Here is a 17,465-nt window from a genome sequence, read left to right as displayed (position 1 = left end):
GGTAGTCACTGTTTTCCGAGCCGGGGTTGAAATTTGTTTTCTCTTTACCTATGGAAGTTTAGAAAAAAGTGACAAAGTGTATCTATATCACTGAACATTATACGAGAAAAGTGAATCTTTATTCTAGGAAAATAGAAACATATCGCAGCTTGTATTAATTAAGCACTACACTAGCGTCTACTTTCACGAGGGAATAAAACAAACCTGTCGCACAAGTAAAGTGTGCATAACATGTACGATCAGGATTCGGATTTTGAATTAAGTACAGCTTCAGTATGTATTCTCGAGCTGCAATGTGATCACATTTTGGACCTAATATTTCAAGATAAAACACTATGTTAATCACATATAAAGTATGTTACTGTATTTTATTTTTACTTCATTAATGTAATACCAACAATTTTACAGTTTCGGTATCACGCAACAGATAATATTCGCTGCCAAATTTTGTTAAACTTGACTTTGAAATAAATACATAAAAAAAGCTAATTTAGACAGATCACTTAATCTAAGCACAATCACAATAAACATTTCTAAAGCGAACAGTTATAATTATTTAAGGGTATGAGCTGACGCATGTTTATAACAATTTGTAAAAGTACTATTTTTATTTACTGCATCTCATATGCTATTAACTGTACTATTTCGGTGTTTCTTTACACTTTTTACTGCCCCATGATTATACACCAAAGCTAAGAGAGAGACTGTGATGAGATGAATGGTAATGACGGAATGACTAAGTAGGAGAAAACTGAGAACTAAGAGAAAATCCACGCACACGGTATCTGTTTACCACGAACCCCACTTGGGGAGCTGGGATCGAACCAGGGATTCCATGCGTCAGAGATTAGCACTCTACTACTGAGCCATCGCGGCCCTGAAAATCTTGTTGCTCGGATTTTTGTTAAGACTTAAAATTTTGTGCTAGTTTGCGGAAATCGTGTTCACTTCTAACAGGTACTTTGTAAAGATCTTGTTATCATGTCAACCTTCAGGTGCTCACGTGGCAGCATTTCACAGCCCTTGCGTTTTTAACAATACACGTATACAAGGATCATTTCGAAAGTTCTTCACACAAAGATATTATGGAAGTAAATAATTTACAAAATACCTTTACAGATCTTCAATATAATCTCCATTCTTGCTTCAGCTTCACAACGTTTTGGTAAATTCTGTTTTCCGGATAGGGCACCTTCATTGTTGAGCTGTCTGATCACTCAGATCGTCTCACTGGAAGCTTCGTCAATTATGTCGAAACGTTTTCCATGGAATGGTTCCTTCAATTTGGGAAACAAAACGAAGTCTGGTACGCTCAAATCTCATATCCAGGTTTCATCAATTGCAACAATCCTTCGTAGAAACTGATCTCCTTTTGTTCGGTAACGCCGATGCAATTCTCTTGCGACATGCTTTCTGCTCTTCACTCAGATCATGTGGAATCCATTTGTCAGCGATTTATCTCACCTGTAACTTTTCAGTAAGGATTCTGTAAACTGAAGTGACACATTCTGGTCTCATATGGAATTTCCTCACATGTTTTTCGTCTATCCTCTCTAAGAATGTCATTTACAGTAATCTCACCGTTGTAATCTGTTGCAGTTGATCGTTTTTCACTTTTTAGGTTGTCCGCAGTGCTTACACGACCTTCACGGAAACAAGCTAACCGCCGTGATACAGTGCTCAGATCCACTACACTATTTCCACAAACCTCTCGCAAAGCATTGTAAATTTCAGTTGGATTCTTTCCAAGTGGACTTTCGATATTGATATAGGAACGCTGGTCACTATGTGTAATCCGACCTGAGTCGGGTTTACCTTCCATTTTAACATTGAATTTCTCACAATACAGCCACAACCATCAAGCCCAAACTCTGACTCACATCTGACATACAACTGAACTTGATCACACTACTCAAATGGTCGTGCATGCGTTGTGTGCAAGACTTTTGAAATGACCCTCTTATTTTAACAAAACACGTTGTAATATCTTTGGGATCAGACGCTTCTTTTTTCTGAGAACGTTGTGTACAATGCCACTCACGCGAGTGCCCGAAGATTAAATCTATGATTAAACGTTAACTGTAACAATTAAACTTTAATCATAGATTTTTAAGATAACAGCGTCTTCACAAAGTCCTTGTTAGAAGTGAGCAAGATTTCCACAATTTGGCACAAAATAAAAGTCCTTACAAAAATCTTCTACTTAAGTTTTTCATAGCAACAAGACTTTCACACAAGAAGAGGATTATAGTGTAAGGTATTTACATTAAATAGAATAAGATAAAATTCTCAAGTCAGATGAATTGCCTAGACCTGCAAAGGAAAGTATCAGAGAACACAGAAGCAGTACAGTTAATAATATATCAAATACCAGACGCAGCAAATAAGACTACTGAAACAGTATAGTTTTTATTAAACGACTACTTTGATCTTGTGAATATATTACTAAACTGATATTCATTGTGAACAAGGTATACACACTTAAAACAGTAAAACCCTTTCGATACCCTGCAGTATCTTCATTACACAAAAAACTCAGTTTAATCTTGAGTAACTGTAATATAAGTTTTAATGTCTCCTTCAACATAACGCAAGCTAGGTTACGACCAACACATAATAATTTGTACGACGCAAGCTTAAAAACAAATGCATTATATAAAATAAAATTAAAAACTGAATAAGATACAAGTAATTCCATAGTATTTTATTTACGTACCGTCATATTCTGGAAAATAGTCCACTAAATGGGAATACATTATTTTTTCTTCTAGTAGATCCCTCTTGTTCAAAAAGAGAATTACTGAAGAGTGTTGGAACCACGGATATGTTATGATGGTTTTAAATAAGGCCTTGCTTTCTTCCATTCTATTCTGTAAGAGAAAACATAAAAAATAAATGACATACATGCAAAATTGTAAATTTTGATACATTATAATTTGTCAATACATTAAACTAATCACTCCCACAATTATTATTTGCATATTCCATGTAATAAGATATATATGAAAATTTTGAATAAAATATGGTTCACTCTCTTCTTGTAATACATCTTCGATTTAGACAGACACGATTACTGAATTTTCCTTTTTGAGATTTGCACAATACAAGCTCACTTTTAGGTTAACTTAAAATTGGCGAAATTTAAAAACGGAGGTTCTTAACATCAGTTTCTTATAATATTCAACAATTACCAGCTAAGAAGTTAAGGAACGAAACTGACGCATGATTACAAATATTTACTTGAACTAATGGTATATATTTGTTACTCAGTAATTCCCGAAGAAAAAAAAAAAAAGTTTGTGCATATTCACTGCCAAGTCAAAAGCAGTAGAAATTTCACCACGTTATTCACACGTAAAATACTAGCACTGTTGACTAGTCTCGAGGTGACAACCGTATACACCTCTGCACCATTCAAAAAAGTTTTTAGTAATATCAAGGTAAGTTTCAGTGTTCCTGTGAAAATACTGAGATATTTGGATATATTTGTATTACAAGAAGGAAACTTGTTTGTTTTGATACTTCTATACCATAACGATGAACATCATGTGATGAGATGAGTTTGCTGTTATGCAGGTGCAGGGTGTTTACTAACATTCCAAAATGAAATTTTATGACTTTTTCGTAACCTTTTCTTTATCAAACCATAAAATTTCGAAATATTCAAAAACTAATAACAATACCCATATTCTTTAGCACTTATCTCTACTTTCAAAGGCTATTCCCTGCAGCGATGAAAACTTGAGTGTCTTCTCACAGTTGAATAAACTGGTTAGAAGCGTAGGTAGTTTCGCCATCGCCACTGCTCAATGATGCCAGCTGAAGGACAGTCTCAAGAGCCAATCAGACCAAATTTTCATGCATGCGATAGAAGCCTGTTTTGCTTGCGGTTTGGTAACATCTAAAGCCGACCACAGACATTTTTGGAGGTGAATTTTGACGTTTTATAGAACAAATTTTCCAGTCTTTACTTATATTTGTACAGATAAAAAAATCGTGACTCAAAAGCTAAATTTCTTGGCTTCATGATCGTTTTCTGATTTCGTGACTTTTTTCGTGACCGACAGACACCCTGAGATGCTTTAAGAAAACGCCGCCGAGAAAAATGAGGAGTTCCCACTGAAAACTTCGGCAGTTACTTAATAACAGGACGTATAAAGATTAGCCCAAGTCAGTAACTGGCTAATTTAACTTCATTCTAAGATGAACATGAAACTTTTCTCAAAAACATGAGAATATGAGTGACTGATTTTGCTTTACGTCCTTAACGTAAAACCGAGATAACGAAGCACAGGAGTAGGTTTATGTGTGTCCCAAATTACACAAGGACTTTGATCCGATGCAATTAGTGGGTGCACATCATACCAGATTTCAAGCAGACAACAAATTTTTAATCATACTATTTTCCTTCCAAAGAAGCAGGATTACAAGAATACGTTAGAGGTCCCGATTCAATTTACTGTTAAGCCCAAGGACATAATTACATTCTGAAATATTAAAACCTGTTGACTTTATTTTAGTGTAACATGCAAAATACTTATAACATGTGTACTGCTTTTTTTTTTTTTCTCGACACCTGTTACCTTGCAATTTGGCAGCACTGTTATGAGACTACTCCCGATTTCACGTATTAAAATGATCTCTGTATCTTGCTTAGATAGATCAACATACTGTTCTAACATTTATTTTTCTTAATGCTACTTTCATATTTGTGCTGAAGCTACGAAACATCGATTCCCACGAAATGCTATACTATTGTCAATAATCAGCATGACACACAGCTGAAAGAGTGACGGAAGAAGTATATTGGAAAAAGTAGAAAAGGAATGCAAGCACTGGTTTTTCATTTTTCTCTTGTATTTTGGGCAAATATGAACATATCGGCATCCTTTTTCAACGGAAAGTTCACCTAATTTGGATAATCCCCAAGCTAGAAGAATTATTATTTATTCCATTATTATTATTTAAAATAAGTGTTTGTGCCATTGATCTTTAGAATTTTATTAAATAATATAGAAAAGGTTCTGTTTAAAAATAATCACAATTATCTTCTTAGTGGAACTATAGTGACCAACACAGATAAGTTTTATTATATATAAAGTCGATGAGAACAGGTATTACAGCAACTTAAAATGCTATTTCATCTAGTGTGAACTTGACAATTTCGGGACAGTAACTCATTTCTAATATCACGCCCCAGGTATGGTCTTGATTGAGACCATTTGACTGTTGCGAAGAAACTAGTTAACTCGTAAATAATCACCAGCAAGAACTTAAAATTTTCCTTGTTATAAAACTATGAAGGCTTTAAGATTTCTACTGAGACTTTTCTGGGACGTGTTCTAGTTTTATTTCAGTGATTACTTAATTGTTCCGTAAAACTATTTGATTTGTGTGTATTGATTTAAAATTGCATTATAAGAGGTTTTCCAGCTCACGATGCTTTTTTTCTTTTTTTTTTAATTTAAAGTAATGTAATTGTGGTAGAGAAATGGTGAATTCGTTTGCTATTACTCGCACACGAAAATCTCAATAATTAGTACCGTTAACATCTATTGAATGCCACTACGGTAGAAACAAACAATACTAGAGTTTGCACTGACTATCACTGGTTGAACTGGTTACTTCTCGGGATAGCATTTAAATGATGTGCAAGGCAATGCTCACATTTTGAAGTTTGGTGAACATCAGAAAACACATTTATTTCCAGTTTAATAATTTATAGAATCCTAACTAAAATTCAGCTCAATCAGTATGTTAAATTGTGCTGCTAATGTTCTTTTAACTGATTTATTCTCATTTTCTATTGTGTTTCTCGCTCCTCATATTCTTTTGGTAGTAGCTCATTTTACTTGACATTATTTTTTTTAAAAAAATAGTCAAGTTATAGCTATAGTTCTGTACTACGATCTTATACTCTGTGTTCAAGTGATACACTGAAGCTTTATTGCATTCTGCTTTACTGCTTTCTTTTTAATTTCTGTATTATAAACAATCCTCGATTGGGAAATGAATCAACATATACTGAAGTAAAAAAAAAAAAAAAAAAAAAAAAAAAAAAAAAAAAAAAAACAACAAAACAGAGGTGAAATCATGTGTACAAGAAGTGGATAATTATGACTTCCTTCTTACACAGATATTTACTTGCGAATATCAGTTTCTGTAAGACACGGTTCATGTAGTATTCCCAAGACGACACATCCCTGCTTATGGTTGTTTAAGATACAGAGGTTTTGAAAGATTAAGTGCTTTAACCATCATAACGGATGCTGTACTAAATTAGTGCAGAATTTTTAACATAAAAGTACTTCATGATGTTATACAGTTGTGTTCTTGTTGTTCGATATCCTTATCAACCACATTCATGGATTTGATTTCGTGATACAATAAAAGTCGAAGAATTACTTATGCCGGAGGACTAAATTGATGTGTTCAAGTCAATATCTATATAAGGAGATTATAACAACCCCTACGGGTGGTACGTGAATGGCCTCGAACTTCCTTCGTTATAATACTCATAAAAGATATTTTTGAAGTCTTCCTTTTAACAAACCACTTACCAGTAGGTAACTTTCAAAAGACTGTTCAATGGAATTAAAAAAAAAAAAAATCCTGTAGGTTAAAATAGACGGATGGCTGATGGAAATGAACACTTGAATAGTTGATGGAATGAGAACACACAGGAAATGGAAGAACCCAAGAAAACCCTGGGCACGAATATTTTACAAAGGACATTTAATAAGTTTTGCACAGATGGGTATAATATTTTTATTAGTTGCAACATGACGATGAAATTTTAGGTGTATATAATTTGATCCTTTGGCTTCAAAATAGTAATAATTTTTGTTCCTTATTGTACACAAGTAAACCACAATGAACACTGAAGTAGAATTACGACCCGACAACAGTCGGTAATAAAATTCCTGTTCAAAACCAGTGACGAATCAGCCACTTCAATTCACAGGAAGTTGTTTTCGGTTTATATGGATCAGATACTGGACCGCGCCAGTGTCCAACGTTAGTTACAGCAGTTTAAAAAAAAAAATCCCAGACTTTCAGAAAATTATGGGCTCCTTTTTCGGGGATCAGTGCGGTGTCATTTTTATAGACGTCATGGAACATGGCTCCATAATTAAAAAGGAGCATCATTGTTTGTAACTAGATAAGGTATGACGTGCCCTCCGGACCAAGAGACTGAAGCTGCAAAGTTAAGTCATCAAACTCTACTATGACAATGCCAAACCTCACAAGCCATGACGACACAGCAGAAAACCATGAAAATGGGATGGGAAGTCGTGCTTCAGTTTTCGTACAGTCCGGAATTGGCTCCTAATTTGTTCCGCTTTAGTCGTCTGAAGGCGCACCTGCGAGGACAAACTTTCGGAAGTGACAAGGCACTCATTTGCTGAGTCAAACAATGGTGTAAACGTGTCATCTGAATTTCACCAATGTGCATTCAAGGCATGAAAAGAACGTTGGACGAGATGCGGCACAGAAGATGGAGGCTACACTGAGTAATATGGTCTTGTACCCAAAGGATCAAAGGTTCACCTAAAATTTCATCATCATATTACAACTAATAATATTATAACCATCTGTGCAAAACTTATTGGACGCTCCTTGTATATCACAAACTCTTGTATATTAACTTAACATTGAATCTTGGATTTCTTGAACAAAAGATGTACGCTCTATTATTGAACAAATTTTCTTTTTAAACATGACTGTATGCTGAATATCTAAAGGCCTTATTTACACTGATTTTATTATATAAACTGGGATTTCGTAAAATTCATTTTACATAACTTGGAAACAAATACAGAAAATAACAACGTCCACTTACCTCGTTATCGGATTCAAAAAGAATTTGATCATATTCACTTAATGCTACTAAGAATATAATGGAAGTCACATTTTCGAAACAATGTATCCACTTTCTTCTTTCTGATCGCTGTCCCCCTACATCTACCATCCTGCAAAAAGATCGAATATTGATATCAGTTACACACATAAACATCAATTACATTAATCTGTTGAAAAACTACTTTTCAAACAACTAATTTTCGGTATATTCCAAGAAAATATATGTACCTTAGAATTACTTATAGCTATTTTCAACTCAGCACATTTTTGACTGAATGTTATTGTTCTTTGCTTTGTTGTTGTTGTTGTTTTGTTTTTTTGTAAAACTGACATTGAGTTCAGTTTGTGAAAAGATTTAGAACAGCACTACATCTGTTCGGTGGGACTTCATTCTTTCCTTATATAGTCTCTAGAAGAAGTGCACATCCAGTATACATGTCTTTTTCTCAACAACTTTCAAACAAATTAATTGTGTATAGTTTTCTTCCAGCTAGAGCGGCGTTTCTAAATCTTTCACAGTTTTTGACACACTAGATAATTTAAAATCCTATGGCATACCTATATATATATATATATAACTTTCCTTTTCATAGCTAGTGCCAAGTTATTTTACATTTTTTGTCGTAATGAAACGTTATAGTATATAAAAGAAATGCAATCCAATAACAGAAAATAATAACTGAGGATGTAATAAATAATTTATATTGTAATAGGGATCTTATAGGAGCATTAATAAAAAAGCTTTCAATGTCATAACCAATACTGTAACTAAATTGGCCCATTGTCTTCCTTTTCTCGTCAAGTACAATTGGATCGATACTGAATACGCATTGCTGCTGATGATTATGTATGTTTTATTGAGTAATATATGTTTAGGAAGAAGGCAATCAAGAATACTATTTTTCCATTAAAGTTAAGAATTTTTGGGTCACTGAAAATTGAGCTCGGTGATTTATCATTTTAGAGCAAGGATTTTACTATCTCCTACATAGTTGTTCTAATACTTCTTAATTTGTAGAACAAATTAAATTAATATCAAATAATTGTAATCTTAATATTCACAAATTTTCCCTTTTTAAAATTAAAATATTGACATACGTAAGAAAGAAATCAACTATGTAGAAAAATCAGTAAAATCGGTAGGTACTAAGTATCCTAAGTTCTATGATTTTCTTGCTCTCCTCGTAAATTATTCTAGTATAGCTACCTGCAATCATACCTGAACATTTTTTTCAAAAGCACGGGTAAACTATACAATTCTGTTAAAATAAAAACAGCTTACGTCGTGTTTTCTGTTTATCAATGATATCTAAACATTCGAATTCAACACACGTCAACCACCATTCTCAAAACGCCCCCCAATGTTCCTTTTAATTCTATTCAACATGTAAAAACATAAAGCAACCAATGCACTGGCCTTATCTCCACATGAACCGGATTGTGGGTTTTCATAGCATACACATCTGGTTTGGAAATTTCCCTTATTGTAAAACTAATGTGTAAGATGGAAACGATACCAATTTTTCTAAATCCAGTATCTGAGGAACATGTCATCCAATAGCCTTCTCACTAGAAAACAATACCGCACACATTTCTCGACTTTACAATAATCACTATGCAGTTCGTACCTAGACAATTTTACTATTTTCATACACATTTATTTTCTTTCCTCTTCCTATCGCCTTTTCCCCTACGATTAAACAATTTCGAAAATATGAATCTTTAGATATAATTGAAAAACGTAAACAGTAAGATACTTTTTTATAATGATACTTTACTGCATTAATTTTACTTAATATTGGTCCTTAAGTTCACAAAACTACTAAATAAAGGGATCAAATTACTACAAGGGCATACCTAGCCTACAGATTCAGCAATCAAAGCCAAATACGTGACGCAGATTGTATTGAAAATACTCGTTTTAAAGCTAGATGAATATTCTAGTTTTTCTTCAAAAAGCAATGAAGTGGGAATTTATAATATATAATTAAAAAAAATATAAAAAAAAAAACTTTAGGCCTTTTTTTGTATCAGCTCATCAGCACTATACATAACGTACCGACATACACAAATTGTTCCATGAATATGTAATAACTGGACTGAAGAACATGAAAAATAAAAAGTATTCCGATTATTACCCTGCAGTTCTGCGATTTTATAATAATTTGTTATGATTCAGAAGGAAGAAATAGAGTAACTCGACAAAATTCGTAAATACATTGGTACCCTACAAGACGCGGTCAATTTTTTATCACACAACTTTGCACTCAAGAGATAAGAGTCACTGGTCTCCCATGAAATGCACTGCTATTACATTTTATGAAACAAAAAGAATTACACATTTTTTGCTTACTTACTAAATGTTAAAAATAATCTCAAATAAGAACTTCTGATTTTTTTAAAAAATGAAAACTTGCTTTTTGAAAATCTTGTTTTTGCTTATACGTAACTCAAGTTCTAGAAATGCTGTCGAAATTATTTTGAGAAATTAATTTGGTTGTCAAGATTACTTTCGCTACCGCATTGTGTGTGTGTTATAAAAACACTGTGATTTTAGTGGTAAACAACTTTCAGTACACACAGAAAAAATTAGTATGCGCATGGAAATACAGAAAACGGGGGAAATTTTATACCGATAGAGAAGGCAACAATCTTCATCAAATATTTCAGGTTAGGAAGGTATAAGAAAGATAAATGACAAAGAATTGGTAATTAATGATACTATTAGAAGTGTAGAAGAAATTTCAAAAGTATAAATATAAGTAATCTACTTATTCTGATAGGGGAAAAAAAACTGAACATCAAAAACGATGTATTCAACTAAGTACTGAAGATTAATCATAAGACGACTAAAATGTATCTCATGAATGCAAAATTTCTCGTATGCTATCATTTCGGAAAGTATGGATTTTCGGAGTAATTATACTCTTCTAAAATCTAAATAAGTTTTTATTTCTTTTTTTATTTTAATTTTAATGAAAGCCACTATTATGAGAACAGAACAGTAGAAAACATTTGTTAATACTAAATGTATGCTTCAATATATCTGCTGCACTGAGAAAAACACTTTGTGAACCTTACTTATCATCAGTAATTTTACGAGATCTCCCCCACAGAGGAAATGTAGAATTTACGTTGAAAATTCTTCAGAAAGCAATTTAATTGCTTCTATTTCCATTTTATGCCCAACGGACTTACGCCTGCTACCCAATTTTCTCAGCTTCTAAGCACCATTGCAGCATTGTACAAAACCCCCCATCCATTTTATTTGGATATGAAGAATACGACCATATAATTTATCAAATACATCGCGAAATGCCCTATATGTATATAAAACTTTCATTATATGAATTCTTGGGACTCTCAATATAAATCTAGATTGTGTGTCCCTTAAATGAGTACACACATTACAAATAAATTTTGTGCAACTATTCATGACACTATAGTTAAAATAAACCGAAGGAGTCCTTGACAGTTTTCGCAATGAAAATAATAAACTACCTTTAAATATAATCAAGGAATTTTTAGTTATAGACCATATATCAAACTTACCATATCCAATAATTTAATTTCTCTTGATTAACTGAATTAATACTAAGAAAGATTACAATAATTATAATAATTTGATACCCATCTTTGGAGACCTTAGCCATTTTTTAAATACTAAATAACAATTGATAAAGAACGCGGTGACAGCAACATCTCTTCTGACTCAATTATTTAGTTTTGTAATCATCATAAATTATAAGCACTTTTGATTACTTTTAAACAAAGATTTTCGTTTTATATGTACTTCCACGGGAACATAATACCACCGTAACAAACATGCAGTAATACTATGTTAAGAATTATTAACATGAGAAAATCACAGTAATACAAATCAGTTTTTCTGGTATGATTTTTAAAAAATCATTGCCATTCTCAATGGAATGAAACGTAATAGTGCACAGATTGCCTACGGTGAAATATTAAATAAAGTAATCCAAGTTACCTTAACGTAAACAAATGCAAAGAACAAAATAAAACTGGCTATATTTATACGCTTCACCTTATTCCAAATCAATACTTAAAAAGTTGTTAGTATTTCACAGAAAACAATATTAGTGCATGATAAGATTACCAAAATTCCCAAATGAAGTAACTTTTCTAAAATATCAACTAAAAAATATCTACCAATTTACGAATTACCATGAGCATTTTGTAAGTACATAGAATGCTTATTTGTCACTATTCTGTTCATATATATATAGAAAAAGAACTGGAGCAATACACAAGTATACAACGATACGAAATTAATGATTTGCTACATTTTGTTGGACTTTCCTCGATTTGAAACATACATACAATAGGCTTATTTTTTCATCTAGGTTATGTTGTAATCATTGCAAAAGGAGCCACAAATACATAGAAATTCATACAAAATACCAAATAATTTTCAGTAATTAGGATAAATATTTACTTGCAAAACAAATAAGCGAGTTTCCACTAAAAAAAAATATATCATGTTGCACCTTCATTGTCAGAAAACTGAGAGCTTATTGAATATGTTTTCAGACGTAATTTGTTTAGGAGCAAAGAGATAAGCATAACAATCTGATGATCACATGATGTGCTCTGCGCGTACAAAATACACTGCAATACTAAACAATATTTTAACGTTAATTTGGCACATGTCTTCTACTTTCCAATATCTTTTTTAGTGAATATCTATTAAGTATCTTTACATGACTCAATTACAATACAAAAATGAAGAGTATTATTTTAAGTGACAATAAAATTACAAATCGTATTTAGCTTCCTTTTCTTCTTTTTGATCAAAGAACTACTATATACAAAAGCCACAAGCATATTAACATTTAACTTCACCAAAAATTAATATTTTGATTAAATAAAGTTGAAGGAAACAATGGAGATTGACTATAAACAAATCTGAAGATTTACAGTTTAAAGATTCAAAATTCGTTTACCTGAATCGAGACATCACTACGATCATCTTACAATAACCCTTAATATTTGTATCCTTCATATTTTATACAGAACTAAGTCAACGCTTACAATGCATTAATATTAAACTTCAGATTTTAAAAACAAATTCTACTACTTCTATGTATGTTATTATAACTCAATGAATCTATTCCATACTTAATACATTTAGGTACAGTTAAAACTTCCACAAAATCTAACACTGGGCATAACTTATCACAAGATGCAACTTTATTCTACCTACTAATTCTACAATTCTCTCCTTTCCCTTGATGATTTATCCCAATTATTCCTAGTTTTAGCTTTATCCTCTTTTATCTTAGTGTTGAGTTTGAACGCTCATGGAAATCAAATTGTTATCTCACCTTTACTGTTAATTGGAATTCTGTCACTTTGCACATACCACACTCGTCCTTTAAAATCTCATCAGCTCGAGAGTCTTCCTATTTGTAATCTTCCAACTCCAAATACAGTCCACACTGTTCGTCTTACTCTTGTAACTGAAATATGGCATTTTCTTTTCATTGATGCACATCAAATAATCTGATTTCACTGCACTCTATAGCACGTTTTGTTGAATTTTGTCACTAGCACTGATCCTTGAGGCACATTTCACTTGTTTTTCAACATTTAAATTATTCAGGATTCCCCAGACTTTTGTAAACTGTTTTTCTTGACATTCCTCGATTTTCTCTGACTTAAGATTTATCTATTTCCCAGACAAAAGTTTAATTTTTACTCTTTTTTGCAATCTTGTTAGTTAAGTACGATATCTAAAAAGGTAGTGTACCAATTTCCTATAAAATGGGTCAGCCTAAGAAACTATATATATATATATATATATATATATATATATATATATATATATATATATATATATATATATATATATATTATATATATATATATATATATATATATAGATAGATAGATAGATAGATAAATCAGTGTACGCGACACGGAATTATAAGTGATAATACACACGGTATTTAAGACTATCAGCTGTTGTGGAGTTTAACGATCTAACTTCAAAGACTGTCCATTACAACTTGATAATATTTACATGGAACCTGCGAGAAAGTATACTCTTTGAAACAAACAAAGAATAATTAAAATCGGTTCATTTGTATTGAAGTTGCGCATGAGCATGCACACAATGAAGTCGATTAATTACCACATTAACAGTATCAATCGTTAAAGAGTTTTATGGTCTAGCTCTGATGGCTACCATCAGATGCTAATGAAATTTTATGCAACCACCGCGAGAATATACTTTTTCATACAAAAAGTATATCAACAACACTTGTACACCTACGTCGGAATTATTCGTGATCATCCACATAATTTTGGTATGAACACAGTCAGCCAACTGAGAAGTTTCGTGGTTTAGCTCCGAGGACTACGGTTAGATTCTCAATGAATTTTTTGTCGGAACACCGAGAGAGAATAATTTTTAAAGAAAAAACATTACAATCGGTGCATCTGTGTCGAAGAATTATGCTTGAACTTACGCATAGGTCGAATTGAGTTTGTTTTAAGGACGTATCTATCTCAGCTCAGGTCAGGTCCGACACGCCATACTTTGCCTACATTAAGGGAATCAAGATGTAGCTCAACTGATTCCGGATTTAAGAGCCTGACCGTAAATCATGGCACAATACCTTTATATAATTTACTGTATCTGTAACGTATTATTCCATGTTGTTGTATTCAGTGTGTATTTACGATTTTGTTTCGGGGGGACTTTGCTAACTTTATTCTTGGAAATGTGAAAATTCTGCAAGATATTTCATTTACTTTAAAAAGTCAATAAAATTTCGGGAGGGGGCTTAAGTCCGGAAGCCTCTCCTTAAATACACCACTGGTTGTATTGATTGATCTTTAAATCACAAATATTTTTATTACTTCAAAAGTTGTCTTCATTATCGAGAACGACTACTTTATTTCCCTAACGTTAAAGACCTTTTTAATAATTTTCCTGACAAAAAACAAATTCACTGACATTAATTTTCCACGTCCATGGGAACCCTGTTATTTGATTCTACAGTAAGTATACAAAAGTAAAATAAAATGACACTCTTATCACTCACGTTCATGTCATTACGATTAGAACTGTTTTTTTCAAAACATTTGTACACTAATAATTAAAAAAAAAAATCTCTTGTTTTCAATTCACGTTTTATGAATTATAAGCACTCAACACAATTCAAAGACTTCTCGTCGCGAAATTGCTTTCACTACCAGAAATTCTTCCTAGCTTCTACGATGACACCTTCAAGATTAATTTTGGCTGCAGGTTCCTTTTATCTGGCATTTAAAACACATTCTTGGTTTTAAAAAAAATCTACTAATGTGGATAAGACAGGATCTATTGAAACAAGTATTAATATATAAGCTAAAAAGTTAATTTATGACACTTAATACAGTACTATAACAAATATAAGATGGATTAAAGTAACATTATTATACACTGCTTCATATGTAAAACGTTGGACTCCATTTACCACTAAACGCGTCCTGACTTCTGAAAAATTAAGCACAATACGGATTGTTATAATCATTTCTAGCACTCTACTCCTTTAGGGAAAACTAGCAATTTGGTATTTTACTACAAAGGCTTAATATTCATTGTGTTGCAAGCGCTCAATAGCCGAATGTTTTACAGAAAGCCCAACTAGGTGCTCGCAGTTTTATTTATTTATTTATTTTTTTTAAACAAACAAAGAAAATTCTGCTCTGTGCTGAAACAATACTCGTACCTAAAAATGATGGAGTCCAAGTCAAAGGGATATTCGATTATTCCCGTCGTTGGAGCTCTGGCTCTTAAAATGTCCTGTTCAGTAGGTAAATAATCTTCTTGTCTTATTCTGTCTATATCACTAAGATAACTGTAAGAAAGAAGTAAGTCACACATCACAAATCTGAGCAATAAACATAACGATGATGGAGAAAAAATGGTACAACAAAGGTAACCATCGGTCTGTACCATTTTTTCGGGATGAAATCTCACTCGACCAGGATGCATACACTAATAACCTACCTAAACCGTATATCTTCCAAATCAAACGGATACTCAATAATACCAGTGGTTGGAACTCGGACACGCAAGATATCTTGTTCTGTGGGGAGGTAGTTTGGGGCAGCTATACGATCTATTTCTTGCAAATAGCTGGAACACAAGGAAAATAAAAATTTAACATAGATTACAGATTTTTAATTTTAGTTTAGAAAACTACTGTATTAATATTAGTACTTCAAAAAAAATTGAACGAAAAGGAAAAAAATAAATAGTACTACGGAAGTATATTATCGAATAATAGAAACAAAGAATACTGGTAAAATTAAACTATCCAGCAAATACAGAAGCTGCTCTCTTCTTTCAGCATGTATTCGGTTATAGATATTAGATTATGGAATTTTTTCTTACATTCACAACTGCTACCTTTCCCCACTATGTTATTTATGTATACAATTCTCATCAGAATTGAGTAAAATTATTTGGCACAATTGAAATTTTATACTAATTTTAATCTGTGGTTACAGTTATTTTTAAATTACTTAGAATTTTATTAGTCCTACAACAAACGACATAATACATTACTCGACCCTATGCATAATCACGAAAGTCGCTTTTATTTTTGCGGATTTTATAGCAAAGTATAATATATTTTTTTCGTTATGAAGCTCATGAGTAATACAGTATTTTAACATTTTATTCACTAATAAAAATTACGAAAAGCATAAAATTATAAACGCAACAATGATGTATGCACACAACCATTATTTCATGAAGATTTTTATTATATATCATAAGAATATGAACTGTTCACTAATAAAGCCTGTATCAAAATCGGGTAATGAACTCGGGCCCACAATACCACAAATATGAACATTAAGCCATTCGGCCAGTGGAAGTTTCTGTTTCATACTATTAACAATCGCGTATGGATAAAAATGATGTGCCAAACATTTTTTTCCTTCCCTATTTTCTGACAGAGAACTTCTGCTCCTTAAGGCCTGTGGGAAGTGAGGAAAATGGACAGAACCCACAGTATGTCAAGTATCACGTAAGGTTAAGAAACTTCATGGACATCAATTGGAATTAATCATCTAATCAAATTATTAACCCATTTCATTTAGTTTGTATTCTTCTACCACTTTTGGGATTTAAAAAAAAAAATAAAAATAAAAATCAGCGAAATTTTTAATGTCAGAGGTGAAATTTTATTAATTACAGTTATTTGATTTTACATCCCTTATTACTTAATATGTAAGCTATAGACTGGGCTCCCGTTCAGGCATCATATCCAGCATTATGTGCACCAAAATCAGAAATTTTAACACCTCGATTAAAGATGCCTACTAAACCATTTAGGATCTAGAAACACGGACGGTACGTCAGTATCTTTTAGTATTTTGAGTCTTCGCGTAGAAAATTATAGTAAATTAAATTTAGATTTGGGTTATGTTTCAAAAGGAAAGAAGATAAAGCAGCTTCTAGACAAACAGCGACGTCTTCTTTCGCAGCAAAGTTGACTGCATCTATACCTAGTACTGGGAAGAAATTTATGAGTAATATGTTGTTGCTTACAGTTTGTTATAAAAGGCAGACTTCTGCA

The 17,465-nt window shown here is 32.4% G+C and overlaps 1 protein-coding gene across 3 annotated transcripts in view; it reads right to left on the bottom strand.

The window, feature by feature from the left end:
• Window positions 1-17,465, bottom strand: part of LOC145678686 (guanine nucleotide-binding protein G(q) subunit alpha) — a 112,598-nt gene that overhangs the window by 17,612 nt on the left and 77,521 nt on the right. The window contains exons 5-8 of one of the 3 annotated variants that reach the window (XM_081749086.1): window positions 15,887-16,015; window positions 15,606-15,734; window positions 7,844-7,973; window positions 2,717-2,870 (exon numbers count right to left, since the gene is read on the bottom strand). In XM_081749086.1, coding sequence (XP_081605212.1) covers window positions 2,717-2,870; window positions 7,844-7,973; window positions 15,606-15,734; window positions 15,887-16,015 — 542 coding nt within the window. The remainder of the gene's footprint in view (window positions 1-2,716; window positions 2,871-7,843; window positions 7,974-15,605; window positions 15,735-15,886; window positions 16,016-17,465) is intronic. The other 2 variants (XM_081749085.1, XM_081749084.1) reach the window with 2 other exon arrangements.

Source organism: Thermobia domestica, chromosome 2 (assembly GCF_964235325.1).
Source record: "Thermobia domestica chromosome 2, izTheDome1.hap1.1, whole genome shotgun sequence".
Lineage (NCBI taxonomy): Eukaryota > Metazoa > Arthropoda > Insecta > Zygentoma > Lepismatidae > Thermobia > Thermobia domestica.
Note: the sequence above shows the minus strand (reverse complement) of the source record. Positions and strands in the feature narration are given on the sequence as shown.